This window comes from Montipora capricornis, chromosome 8 (assembly GCF_036669925.1).
Source record: "Montipora capricornis isolate CH-2021 chromosome 8, ASM3666992v2, whole genome shotgun sequence".
NCBI classification, from domain to species: domain Eukaryota; kingdom Metazoa; phylum Cnidaria; class Anthozoa; order Scleractinia; family Acroporidae; genus Montipora; species Montipora capricornis.
In genome coordinates, this window is record NC_090890.1 from 49,179,348 (window position 1) to 49,194,347 (window position 15,000).

At 40.1% G+C, this 15,000-nt stretch overlaps 1 protein-coding gene across 1 annotated transcript in view; it reads left to right on the forward strand.

Moving 5' to 3' along the window:
- Window positions 1-15,000, forward strand: part of LOC138060525 (protein sidekick-2-like) — a 50,963-nt gene that overhangs the window by 4,113 nt on the left and 31,850 nt on the right. Inside the window, exons 2-9 of the mRNA XM_068906332.1 lie at window positions 129-425; window positions 3,773-4,060; window positions 4,554-4,665; window positions 8,005-8,198; window positions 10,321-10,590; window positions 11,202-11,483; window positions 12,318-12,593; window positions 14,245-14,550. Coding sequence (XP_068762433.1) covers window positions 129-425; window positions 3,773-4,060; window positions 4,554-4,665; window positions 8,005-8,198; window positions 10,321-10,590; window positions 11,202-11,483; window positions 12,318-12,593; window positions 14,245-14,550 — 2,025 coding nt within the window. The remainder of the gene's footprint in view (window positions 1-128; window positions 426-3,772; window positions 4,061-4,553; window positions 4,666-8,004; window positions 8,199-10,320; window positions 10,591-11,201; window positions 11,484-12,317; window positions 12,594-14,244; window positions 14,551-15,000) is intronic.

The following is a 15,000-nucleotide window of genomic DNA, read 5'->3' on the forward strand; positions in this document are numbered from 1 at the left end:
TTCATATTTGTTCAGGATTTGGGGGAAAATTATAATTTTACACCTACCAGAACGAAACACCTGAAATTTTCATGCCTAGAAAACAGCTTGATTGTTGTAATATTATCATTTCATATGTTATTCTTCAGAAAATCCTCCATCAATACATACATTGACACATGCTCCCATCAACTTCAAAGATGGAGACAGAGTAGAATTCCACTGTCAAGCTGGAGGAGACTTACCGATATCTTATCAGTGGTTTGCAACAGACTTTTATGGAAATGGCAAAGACATTTCTGGTATTAGGTACACCCTTGATTCAAATACAGGACAACTTGTTATTAATAACATTCAACGTAGCCAGGATGATGGATATTACTACTGTGTTGCGATAAACCCAGCTGGAAAAGTGAGGTCTGATAGGAAAAAGATTCAAGTGTCATGTGAGTTGCATGATATTCAGATTCTACTTTGATGTAAAAATAGTGATGATGATGATGATGATAAAATACTACTACTGATACTGGTACTACTACTACTACTACTACTACTACTACTACTACTACTACTACTACTACTACTACTACTACTACTACTACTACTACTACTACTACTACTACTACTACTACTAATAATAATAATAATACAAGTAGTTGGTAAAAGTAATACCAGTAGGAACGGTAGTAGTATCAGTATAACGAGTTACTGTATTATTAAAAACTGGATCATTGGATAATGCAATTCGAGAGTTTTGATTGGCTAAGCCATCATGGGTTATGAGCCATTATACCATGATCTACAAACACGGCAAGCATATGCGTGATTTTTTGGGCCTTTTTATTTTTATTGGGGGGTGTTTTTAATAAAACAATTATTCCACTCGCGCTTGTTGGATTTGAGATGTTTATAGCCATCTCGGCGCTACGTGCCTCGTTGGCTATCTATTATCTCATATCCAACAAGCGCTCATGGAATAATTGTTAAGTATTACACTGTGGCGGTAGTGGTAGTAACCTTCTGTAAGGTGGCTCAAACCAGTTTCAACATTTTGGAGGGAATGCCTTATTAGAAGGATTAACTCTACAACAATGTTTCACTTAACGGCAATGTTATGCTACCGTATGAAACACCAATAATTGCTTAACAAGATGCATATATTAATGTGACGTAATAAATAACCATGGCAACAAAAGAACCATCTAAAATCTCCCTACATTTTGTGTTTAAGTCAGGCCTTCTGATAGGGTGCGATTAAAAAATGCAAATTATGCGATTTTTTCAGGGCAGATTGTGCGATTAGAAAGGCCAATTATGCGATAAACAATGTAAATTATGCGATTTTTTTCTCAGCAATTTTTAGCTTGTTTTATTAGGTTTCAGTTTAAGAAAAACACTTTTTTGCTACCCTAAAGACATTTTGAACACAAAGGAACAGTAATTATGTATCTCGATCGACATTAGTTCGGATAAATAAATAAAAATGAGGTCTTCTGCATTACCGGTGTACCACGTTAAAAGTTGAAAGGACACAGCTAAACTGCCAAGTGAATGATCAAGGTGATTGTCAACCACGAACTTCCGAAGATGGTCAATCACAATTGGGCCATACCGCCATTTATACGAAAGAAAATAAGCTGCGGCTTACAGAAGAGTCGAATGTTCACCCCGTTTAATTGGTACAAAATCTACGTTCACGTGTTTTTCAAGCCGCGGCCTATATTGACCTGGGAATATATATTCGTATTAATAGTTCCTTTTGCGTCTTTTGTACACCGTGACCAGAGTAAGCCGTGGCTTATTTTCTCTTGTATAAAAGGCCCTAATATTGCACGACGAGAAAAACATCAGTCCATCGTCCATGTGGAGCATACCTGTGAGGTACTTTCTTGCTCGATCGTGAGCTGTCAGATTGGGCGGAAGGTGAGAACTTCCTTCTTCGTCGAAGAAAAAGCGAGCGTTTTGCATGAGTAAGTTTTTATCAGTTTTCAACGAAAGAAACTACATTTTGCCGAAAAACTTACAACTTCGCTTATTTTTCACAAATCTCTTCTCTAAGAGAAGGCAACTGTGTCATTTCAGTGGTGTGTATATAAGGGCGTGTTTGTGTTGCACCAATCGAAGGAGACTCGTACCAGGTCCCCGACATGAATAATAAAGCCTTGAACTTCGAATGTTAAAGGTGTTTTAGCCTTTTTCCAAGATAAATCATCTTAAAAATGGGGTATTTATGCAGGGATTTCTAAGAAACGTGCTGATTTATGTTTCATTTTATGAATTTTGTCCGTCCTTTTGTGAATTATGCGATTTTTCGAGAATTGTGCGATCGGATGCGATTTGAGGTCGATTAATATCACGTAATATCAGAAGGCCTGTTAAGTGAGCTTATATCTCAAAACGAACTTGGTGACTCCCATTTTTTATTGCAGAAAAGTGATTAGCAAGGTAAGATGAAACTCTCTGCAGAGTTCAAAAAATTCTCTGTAGTGGATTCAGGGCCACGTTAAAATTCTTCAATTGTGAAGGTCGCTATGAGTCTGCTCCAGTAATAAAAAAATGGGGGTCACAGAATTTGCTTCTGTTGTCATGATGGTAACCTATCACGTCACATTAATGAATGCATCTTGTTAACCCTTTATTGGTGTTTTATGTGGTATCATAACATTGCCGTTAAGTGAAACAGTTGGGAGGATTCAATCCTTCTAAATAGTACAGTTTGTTGAGAGTGTTAACACTGGTTTGAGCCTCCTTAAAGTGCCCCTGTGATCAAAAAAACCACTTCCTTTTTTCCTTCAGATTTTAAAAGTGTGTTTGCCTAACACCTGACTGGCAAAATTTTGAGCTTTGATTTTTATCCAAAGGCCGTTTACTTTGAGTGTAAGTTTTGGATTTCACGGTCCGCCATTACTCACGTTCAAAACTGACCGATTGGACCTCAGACGGTTGGATCCAAGGCTTCAAACATGGGTCACTTAGTGTTTTGTTAACATAGTTTTGAAATCCAAGGAAAAATATGAATTGATTTTTTGGTCACAGGGGCACTTTAAAAGGAACTTCCACTTCGACTCAAAAATAACTTTAAATCACATGAAATAACCTTTACAGCCAACTCACTCTAAAAGTCTTTCAAAGGAAGCATTAGAATCACCTAGTTTTGATTTCAAATTTCGCGGGTGCCACTATCTTGAATAATTGTGACGTGTTACGGTTTCCGTATTATTATTAGACAAAAGCTCTTTGTCTCAGAACAATAGTGCAACTGTAACATGTCACAATTATTATTCAAGATGGTTCATGCAGCCCCTGCAAAATTTGAAAGTGAAAATAGGCGATTTTAAAACGTATCTACATAACCTGCACTTTAAACATGTACATTTATTTTTTCATCGAGTCCTTTCACAGGAGCCCAACAAATTGACCTGCTCCCAACTGTGTGGCTTCATGGCTCAGTTGGTTGAGCATTGTATTGACAGTGCAGAGGTCAAGGTCCCTTTGAAACCACCAGTCTGAGAGTATTTCAGGTGTCTATACACTGTATGAGACAGTTGCTTAAATTGTCCAGATATATAAGTGAGAGGATCTCTTCTACCAATACATACATACATACATTTATGTCTTACCTTTTCAGTTGGAATTTTGAAAATGGTCCTTTAATGATAAGCACCCTATATGTGAGGCTCTATGAGATTGTTTACCCTAGACGTGACTCTTATCAGGACTGCAAATCAACTTGGTTATACAAGCCAAGGTAGACAGTCAAGTGTTTTTTCCCATTTGTTTTTCTTGTTGCTAGATCTGGAGGTAACACCAACCAGTACAGCACCCACAAGTGGTCCTCAAGGAGGAGCAATTGAATACATGTACCCACCAGTAAAGAGCTATCCCGACCCCACATCAGTTAAATGGAAAAAAGGAGACACTATTGTAATGTCTGAGACACGGCGAATCAGTTTTTCTAAAGCAGGAAATCTCTACATTGCAAATGTGGACTATGGGGATGTGTCTAGCTACAAATCAACAGTTGCAAATACCTTTGCAGCTGCCTCTGTTGATCGTGCCAGTGTGATAGTCAGTGTAACAGGTGAGTGATTTGTGAACCGCTGTCTCTCTTGTTTATTGGACAAGTAATTCACCTTGTAGTTTTGGACTGGAGGGCAGGTGCATGTGGACAATATGCAAGCTTGTGAGCCACAAATAATAGCTACATATGTCAACAAGAACATCATAGTTTAGGCTAAATTTAGACTTATTTAAATTCTTAGTCTCAGAGTAATGGAAATGAGACTCGCTACTTTATAGTGGACTGTAATTCTACACAAACGATCAAGCCATTACAGCATAAAAGCCTACAATAATTAATGATAGGAATAATGTTGTTCCAAACTTACCCTTTGCTAACTAATGCTTCTTTTAGCTTTCGTCTTGTACAACCCATCTTTTGTCTCTCTTCACTGTTGGATAAATCATGCACCATGTTTCCCATGGATGGGTGTACACTGTAGCTGTGCTGGAGCAGCTGTCAGAGAACTAAATATGCCTACTACCTAACTTTCCCCACTTTTTGTGATTTGCAGAAAGAATTTCCATACCAAGTCAAGTAGAGATCATTTTTGCTCCCACAAATCAAGTAGCTACAAGTGGAATAACATCCAGCAGTGTCAAATTTGAATGCTTTGGAAGTGGAAGGTACATGTATTTAGAATTGGAAAATGGCCAATAACAATTATAATAATTATTCAATTTTCAACCTCAGACAATGCAATTCTAGCTTTGTCATTGGTTCACTGAATCTTGGTTACCAGCCATTATACCTGCGTTTGATCTTATATGGAAATGAATGCAGCAAATGTAAAATTTTTGGCACCCAGAAGTCTCGTCACTTTCCGGTTGTTTCTTAGACTTAAATAAAACTTACCAAAACCGAAGGTTGAGAATTTAATAAAACTATTCCTTTGGCCCTTGTTGGATACGAGATTGGCTATTTACCATCCTGTATCGAACACAGGCTCATGAATGGAATAAATGTGAAATAATATATAACTTATATTTAGGCTCGATGATTATTTAAGCTTATTAATGTTACAGTAAATTGTTTTCAGATATTTTTGTAACTAGTTTGCTTACCACGTGATTAGTCGGTCCTGTTCATTGCTATAAATTAGTAGCTATTATAGTCTATTTTCCCTTGCTCTAATGCTCTTTTCGCTATTTTTTCGTCATCATTGTTCAGCCTGTTTTGTCGTACTCGTGCCTAATGCTCTTTCCTCCGCTGCTTCACTTATATTTCTGTTTCAAGGCTTGTGCTCCCAGAGTGTGTCGCTGTCTTTCACATTGAGCATCACTTAACATTACATTACATACTTAATTGACCGCTCCCCATAGGGGCTTTTCAGGGCCAATGAAACAATCAACGAAACAACAGAACACAACAACTGCAACTGTTAAGAATCCCAACTGGCCGAAGGCAAACCAGTTGGCTATTTACAAGTGCGGCTGGGAAGTTGAACCAGGGACTACCAGGAACAAATTCTGCGAGTGGTCAGAGCGGGTCTTGAACCCAGGATCTCTGGATCTCAAGGCAAACGCCCTAACCACTGGGCCACACTGCCTCCACTTGCCTGTTCACTGTTTTTGTTCTCTCTCTCTCTCTCTCTCTCTCTCTCTCTCTCTCTCTCTCTTCTTTTCTCATTGTACGACATATTACAAAATACAAACTAAAAAATGCGGCAGACCAGGGGTAAAATGCAGACTAAGGTTATAATATACATGTAACTGTTGAAAAACCCCAAACTCTTTAGAAGTGCTACATTTAAGCCTAAATATTGTTTTATATGCCTAATTAGGCCCAATGTTAGCACTTCTTAACTCATTCACACCTCAAACACCCTAGGACCCTTCCCACTGACGAGTAAAATCGTCTGGCGTTAGACAGAGTAAAATCTATAAGTGTCACTCTTACGGGGGAAAGGGTTAATGGGGACATAGTCTCGGAGTGAATCTAGCTGTTGTTAACCCTTTCACCCCTGAGGGGCTCCCAATTGACGAGTAAAATCGTCTGGCGTTAGACAGAGTAAAATCTTTTAAGTGTCACTCTTACGGGGGAAGGATTAATGGGGGGACAGTCTCGGAGTGAATCTAGCTGTTGTTAACCCTTTCACCCCTGAGGGGCTCCCAATTGACGAGTAAAATCGTCTGGCGTTAGACAGAGTAAAATCTTTTAAGTGTCACTCTTAGGGGGGAAAGGGTTAATGGGGACATAGTCTCGGAGTGAATCTAGCTGTTGTTAACCCTTTCACCCCTGAGGGGCTCCCAATTGACGAGTAAAATCGTCTGGCGTTAGACAGAGTAAAATCTTTTAAGTGTCACTCTCAAGGGCCAGTGGGTTATTAACGGGGACACAGTTTTTGACTGAGTTTAAGGGTTTGGGCTTTCTCAACAGTTACATTGTAACCTTAAGCCCCGGCTACACGTTGTAACATTGTTAGTAGAACATTGGTCTTTACAATACAACATTGTTAAAAGGGCAGCTACTCGCTTCAACATTTGTTCTATGTTGGACAAAATGTTTGATCGAAATCAAAACATTCATCCAACAAAAAATGTTCAACAAACGTCATCAAACATGCATACTGCACGTTCTGAAGCTCCGGCTACACATTGTAACATTGTTAGAAAAACACTTCCCAACATTGTTATAAGAACGCTTCTAACAATGTTGGATACGCATGTTACGTAGTTGGAAACATGTCACTTTAGTCGCGCAACCTTACGATGGCGTATGTTTTGTTTGTGTTTTGGAGACTGGGCCCTTAACGCGGATTGGTCTTTGCAATACAGCATTGTTGAAAGGGCGGCTACACACTTCAACATTTGTTGTATGTTGGAGAAAATGTTTGATCGAAATCAAAACATTCTTCCAACAAAAAATGGTTAACAAACGTCATCAAACTTGCATGCTATACGTTCTAACATTGTTGATCCAACAAATGTTTTATAACGATGTTTGAACCTGTAGCCGGGACTTTAGTCTGCATTTTACCCCGTTTTTGCAGTCTGCATTTTATATTGACCGGTCCGTGTACCATAAGAAAAGCAATACAGCTCGGATGAATTTAACAATCATGTAAACGTTAAAATTGAACTTGAGCCGTGCTAGAGTTTTACCCGTGCTCGGACCAAGTAAGGGGGTAGTCCGAGAACGGGTAAAAAAGTTCACAGAACCACTATTTTCACACTATTTTGCATTTGCAGAAGAATGTAAACAGTCATCCGAGCCATGCCTCCGTTTTCACACCAAACTATTATCACATTGCGCATGAGTAGAACAAGCTAAAATGGCGGCCACCACTGAAACTCATGAGAGAGGAAAGACTTGGAAGAAAGTCAAGAAAGCGAAGTGCGATCCTTATAAGATCTGATGAAAGAAGAGACGATAGCATTTAACTTAGACAAAGCGAAGACAACCAAGGAAAAACGATCAGCGTACTCTGACAGTCGTCATATTGGAAATAGTTCACACCAAAGTCTTTCTGCGCATAAAAGCAATGGCCGTCACTGACCAAGAAGTACATTGGCTCAGAAAATGTGACTAAAAGTTTCCCGTGCCAAGTAACTTTGAAAAACAGAACAGCACGGATAAAAAGTTAAATGATGTAAACGCCTTTGCCCGTGCTTACCTTTTAGCCGAGCCGTGCTACTTCGCTTGCCGAGCCGAACTGAATTTCTTTAGTGTAAATGAAGCTTAAAACGCCGTGTCAACTGCAGTGCACACGGGTTCCGGCGGTGCGACATTTTGCGCATTGGCTTACGCGAAAAGTTGAACGTACGTGCGTACGGACGGACCGTCGTACGATGACGTCATAACTACAGCCTCGATGTGTTACCATATTTTCTTACCTATGGTCCTCCTATTATTATTCACGTGCACTTCCGTGCTCGGCTGTAATTTAGCATTATAATGTTCCATGCAACCTACTTGTAAGCAATATTTACTTTTGACTAATAATCGTTGTTTAATTGTTTTAGACCAATGCCAACTATATCCTGGAGACGGAATGGTCAAACGATCCTTGCCAGCTCAAAATATTCTTTCGATCTGTACAAGAAAAGACTTACTATTCATAATCCAGTCAAAGCAGACGAGGGTGATTATGAATGTCACGTGGACAGTACAGCCAGTCCATCACCAAGGACAAGAACAGCCAACCTTACAGTTTTTGGTGAATATGATAAGATGTTCTTACAATATTTTGTGCAGTGTTTTTAAAGTGCATTGCTGTGCTGCGATAAGATGAGTTAGGCATTCACTTCTTAAAGGCTGAAGTCTTCTTTAGCCTACTCTGAGCTTAAATCAAGACCCTTGGCCTTGAAGTTTCTGTATTTCATGCCTTAAGCACTGCGTTTAATTTATCCGCGGAGTAAAGATACCTCAAGTATAAGTCTAAGGCTTGCATTCATATCTCAGAATGCCCTTGGACGATGGGCGCCTGGGTTAGGGTTAGGGATCTGTTTTAGTACCCAGGCGCCCATCGTTCAAGGGCATTCTGAGATAGGGAAATAAGTCACTGCCCAAGTAAAAGACTAAGAAGCCGCGGCAATCAAAACGGAAAAAATGATGTTGCAGAATAACTCGATTAATAATGCATATAGGAAAGTAGCGTATACATTGTGCAAGACGAGTTCAGTTAGATGAAATCCCGAATTTCTTGTGCTGCATGCAAACATCAGGCTAACCCTAAATGCATTCTCATGCGATTATGTCTTCAACTTCACTTTTTCCAGACCTAGCTCGCTCTAGATTTTAAAGTCAGCAATGGCGCGCTGTTAAAAAAATTAAACTCAGATTAACTTTTCCTCTGAGAACTATTAGTATATCCTCAATCTCGAGCAAACACAATTTCAAAACTCAGAAAAAAAAGTTGGGATTGTTTTATCGTTCTACATATACCACTGCATCACTGTAATTTCTGTGCTGCCTTTGTACATGTAATGACATCTGCAAATGGTTTTATTTCTCTAGTCTTCTCGGATAAGGACGATAAACCGTAGGCCCGGTCTCACAACCTTCAATGTTCACAACCCTGTTGGGCGTAAAAGACGCCACGGCACACACTATTCGCAAAGAGCCGGTGTTGTGGTCTGTCGTCTATGGTGCAGTATATCATGGTTAGAAGGGTTAATGCTAAAGTCGTCATCTGGTCATTGCGTTCTCATTCGCTCTTTGCAAGGGGCCCGGTTGGATAAATATTTGATATTTCTTTTCAAGTTGGTGTTTACACCGCAATTTCTAAATTTCTAAATATCAATGTAGCGCTGAACGAATAGATTGTTGACGCCAACTGAAAGAAACGACTCTAAGGAGGCCAAGGCCACCTACCGAAAATGAGGACTTTTTGATTAAATTAGGACGGTGCCTACTATTGTTATTGCGCATACGTGCTGCGCATCTCGAGATACTCGGGTTTCCTATCGGTGATGCTTACTAATACAGGGATATTTTTGCGCGGCTTAAATTATGCAGAGAAAGTTGAACTTAAAAAGTACTCTTGGTATCCAAAAAAAAAAATTGGGGGTAACCGTGCATTCTTTAGAGATAATTAAGCTTCAATGTGAGAAAGAAAACCATACATTGTTTGTATTTTGGAGTTTTTACAAATATTGTTCATGCATTATCTTTGAAAATGCGTGGTTACCCCCAATTTTCTTTTTGGATTTCAATAACACTTGTTAAGATCTACCTTTCCCGCATAATTATAAATAGGGGCAAAAACACCTTTGAATTTGGAGGTACCGTCCTTAAAGAGAGAAATTGGCCTAGAATTCGACAAAGTTATGTAACCGAGCAAAGGTGCTCTACATTAAACCTTTCATAATTTTTGAACGGTTTTACAGTCAAACCAAGTCAAGCGTACCCCCCAAGATTCCATTAATGAATTGATTATTTGAAACTTGAACCCGCTAGTCGTTTCAAGAATGCAATAATGAATTGATTATTCGAATATTGAACTCGCTGGTTCGATCCAAGAATACGGCTAACGGGTTCCGTTTCCGAAAATCGATTCAGTATTGCATTCTAGAAAAGACTAGTAGGTTTGAAACCTACTACTAGTCGAATTGATTTTTCGAAAACGGAAGCCGTTAGCGGATTTAGCCGTATTCTTGGATCGAGCGAGCGAGTTCAATATTCGAATAATCAATTCATTATTGCATTCTTGAAACGACTAGCGGGTTCAAGTTTCAAATAATCACTTCATTAATGCAATCTTAAGGGGTACGCTTCACTTGGTTTGACTGTAAAAAAAAATATTTTATTTATTTATTTATTTATTATTTTCTTTCTAGTCAAACCTTCATTTACAGTTCTTCCGACGGCTGCCGACAAATTAGCTCAGGAATCAGTAACATTTTCATGCGTTGCTAGTGGAAGTCCGCAACCCACCATAACCTGGTTTCATAATGGCGCGCCTCCTTTGCTTTCTCAAAGAGTTCAAATCAACAACAACAACGAACTTAAATTTACAAGCCTTCAGTTGGCTGATAAAGGCACAGTTCAGTGTGTAGCAACAAACGATGGAGGAGAGAGAATTGCCACAACAACTCTTAAAGTTAGGCGTAAGTATTCGTGGAATATTGGGTATGAAATGGGATGAGATCGAAAATTGACCGTCTCCCCGTCTTCTAGGGTGCGAGATTGCAGAAAACCACCTTGCATCTCATTTTCGCCTTATTGTATCATGCCTCGTTCCTTTAATTAATAAATGTAAATTGAAATCAACGCAAGACAAATCAAATGTTGGTTTTTGATTGAGGAGAGGGGAAAACGAGAATTATCTGGAGGAAAACCTCTCAGAGCAGAGTAGAGAATCATTGAACTCAACCCACATATGACACGGAGTCTGGGAATTGAACCCTGGGGTAACATTGGAGGGAGGCGAGTTCTTTCACCACTGAGCCAGCCGTGCTCCGAATTGACACGTATCCGGAAATTTTTGTATCCTGCTTCCGTCCACACGTTTCCGGCGAATTCAGTAGCCATATCTTAAAAATTTCCAAAACGATTGGAATACGCTACGTGTGGACGCGGATATTTTTTAATCCAAAAAAAAAAAAAAAATTGCGGATGCAAAAATTTCCGGATACGTGTGAACCCGCAACTCACTCGAATCGAATCGAAAACCACTGTAACAGTACACTGATGGTTTTATTTTGGCTTCATTTCTTAGCCTTACCTGTATGGATCGACGTTCCTCCAAAAGACACCTTTGCAGTGGTCAATGAAACTGTGGAGATGAAATGTCAAGGCCGTGGAGACCCCACCCCTACAATAACATGGAAGAAGGATGATGTAATCATCAATAACGCCACGAGCTCTCGGTATTTTTTCCCGAAATCCACTGGCTCCTTGACAATTATGATGAGCCAGAAAAGCGATTCAGCGAAATACACTTGTGTGGTTACCAACAGCTTTGGTTCAAAGCGGGCGAATGCTACGCTTACAGTATTAAGTAAGTTTGTTGTTTTATTCTCCCTTTGCTAAGTCCGTTGTTTTGCTTCCCCCCCCCCCCCCCCCACATCCTTTCGTTTGTTAGGGACGCGTGATGTAGTGGATATCGCTCGCAGACCGTGTGCTCTGGGTTCGAATCCCAGCACGTGCGCTCCAAAGTGTACTAATAGTTTTCCATCCATTAGAGGGTTGGTAAAAGTCGATTACCATTAATTAAGCGAGAACCAGTGGTGGCAAGTTGTGCATGCGACAAGATTAGAGTGACACCCAGCCCTGCTTTAGAAACGGTAGAAGCCACGATTGCTTTTGGTCTCACTTCTGATTGGTTGAGAAAATGGCGCGAGAACTTTGAACCAATCACTGAGGGACTTAATGCAAAACCAAAGCAATTCGCTAATAACTTTCGACACTTAATTGAAAACCGCTCTAATAACTTTTTTATTATGATACAAAAAATTGTCCAGACGAGGAGCCCATTACCGAGAGCCTACAATTCCCAAACTAGGTATTTTTGGACGAGTTTTTAAATAAGATTTGGCTTGCACGTTTGACCGCTTTCAATCCCATGGTTCATAATTTCTCATGCAAGACTTGTAATTAGCTGAAAAGGTCTTGTTTAATTTCGCGAGAAAATCAATCTAAATAAGAGTCGGTCTGTAAAAACGCCGTCCCACAAGTACAATGAGGTTTTACCCTCCAAGTCATGAGCTTCTGTACCGACAAAATGTCCCACCCGATGCAAGGTTTCCTAATTTTATTCCGACACTGTCCGATGACCGAGGGTTATTTGCAGCTCTGTAATCTTATCGTATTTTTATTTTCCTCTCTATTTTAGTCAAGACAGTTATAACAAATCCCCTTCCAAACCAAATTGCCGCCGTCAAAGGCCTAGAGAAGCTTCTTCTGTGTGGAGTCCAGTCCGATCCCGCAATAACAGTGCGGTGGTACTGGACCAAGGATGGGAGCCCTGTGGATGCGAGCCGCATGAAGTTACAAAATGATGGAACTCTGCGAATAATAACGGTGCAAGAAAGTGATGCAGGGACGTACGAATGCTCTGTGAAGTCTGTTGCAGGCAATGCGACAACACGTGGTACCTTAAGCGTGCTAGGTGCGTGAGGAATAATTCATCATTTTCCTTTTACTGGGTTTTGAGCGCCAAAGCTTTGAGAAGATCTAGAGCAAATGGCAAAATGACGAGACGGTGACGTCACCGACAACGTCGCCTCAAAAGTCCTTCGCGATTATTCCTTCTCGTTCACGTTATACAATGTGGGTGAAGTATCTTAAAAATAAATTGGTTTGAGCGGTTTCAGATTAAAAAAAAAAGGAATGAAATGTTCACATTTGTATGTTCACGTTGTTATTTGGTGATCTCACCTCGTATTTATCAAGAGTCAGGTGCTCAAAGTCAACCTCAAATTTGATCACTTCAGGCCCTGGGGCCGGTTTCTCGAAGCCTGGTTAGCGCTAACCAGCGTTAATTACCATGGAAACCTATAGGATTTAATACCTCTTAGCCAACGGTTAGAGCTAACTGGGCCCGGTTCCTCGAAAGCCGGTTAACTTAATCCAGGATTAGCTTAAACTTTTGTTTCACGTTTTCAACTTTTTGGTGAAAGTTTCTTTTGCTTATTTTTGTTTTTCAAGATTAACGTCTTCTCATGTAAAGTTCTGCCGAAAATCTGCGTTGAACAGCATTTGGGAGTAGAGAAATAAACTGCTTGTTTAATTTTTAATCTTAGATTAGTGTTCATCGGCTTTCGAGGAACCGACCCCAGGATTTTTTTTCGGAACGGGAACGGCACTGAAATGTATCGGAATGTGAAAAGCAGCGGGAAAAAACAATAGCTTTGCACGCTCTGCACGTGCGTTTTTCATTTTTGACCATTTATTTGCCGTCGTCAACAAAACAACAACGTGAAATAACCAAATTTGAGGTTTTATTGAGGACGTCAGCACTTGGAGATAAATTTTCATTTTCTAAAATGAGGAGGAGCACGTGTCAATACAATGATAAAAGTAGCACTCCGATATTTCCGATTTGCGGACATTAATGCGGATATTAATTCCGATTTGCGGACATTAATGCGGACATTAATTCCGATTTGCGGACATTAATGTCCGCAAGCGACTCCTCATTGGCCGAAAGTAATTGCCAACTCGCTTAAGCTACCTGGTTTGGTGGCTTAAATTTATTGAAAATTCCATTAAGTTTGCCGAGTCGCTTAACTTGAAGCGAGCTGGAAAAGCATTAAAACCGCTAGTGAAAACACGGCTACTCTTTTAAACAATTGTAGAACATCTGGCCGGAAACGTCAATATGGCGTAGTTTATCTGGCCGAGAGAGTCTAGTTTCTAGTTCTTAGTTCCTCGCAATCAAATTTCGCGAAAGGGTTTGATCTTGTTGGCACCGTTTGAACGTCCTCTGCACAACTTTGTTTTTGCGTCCAACATTTTCCCAACGTCCTTTCAAATTTTAGTTGAACGAATGTTGAAACCGTTTAAACGGGTCTTAATCTGCTACCTCAATGTTGTACCCATTTCAAACCCTTTACAGGTATTTCCATATCGTTTGAATCCGAATGCTGTATTATCATGCAAAGACATTATACAAAAACTCTTACTCCCGGAAGATTTGAATTGAGTGCAACATTGAGTTAACCGATTACGTCTATTGATTACTATCAGAAGAGAATTGAATTTACTTAAGCATTGACACCGGCATCTTCACAGCAACGCAATTTGTCTGTCATTTTCAGAAACTCCGTTAGCCCCATCCACACCGGTGGTCAGTGACATCCAGGCTAAGTCGGTGCGTTTGACTTGGTTTCCGCCTGGTTATGACGGAAACAGTCCCATTACATCCTACATTGTCGAAGCTAAGAAGGCCGGATCTATCGGCTGGCAGCTTCAAATGGACAATATCAACCCGTCTAACCAGGTGTCAGTTCTTGTGCGGAATCTACAGCCACACACCACCTATCAATTTCGCGTTCGGGCTGTAAATCAGGTTGGACTTGGTGCACCGAGTGCTGCTTCGGCAAGCATTTCGACAGGAAAAGCTGGTAAATGGAATTTACATTGTCCTATTGACTCTGTAGTGGTCGGTGTTATGTAAATGCCTAATTTATTTACAAAGTTAACAAATAATTGAAGAAATAAAACAATTAGATTAGTGCATGACAGACGATATAGTTACGAAAGTCATTTCTCTGAATTACAAATATATTTGAAATAAAAAATGATCGCAATTAAGAAAGCAGCTTAAGTTGCAAAGAGGCATTAAAAAAGCCAGGCGTAAACGGGACTGAAACTCATGACCGCGCGGTTTCCCTGCTCTTTCACTTGTTTGCGGGAAAGCCGTTTGAGTCGAGAGGTCAGTACGCGATTGGAGCAAATATGTGTAATTGACTCCAAGCGCGGGAAAACGCGCGGGAGCAAGGCATAATTAATTGATGCGGATTGGTTTAAGTTGTGGCGCGACCTTTCATTTTTAACCAGTCATTAAACGAAGT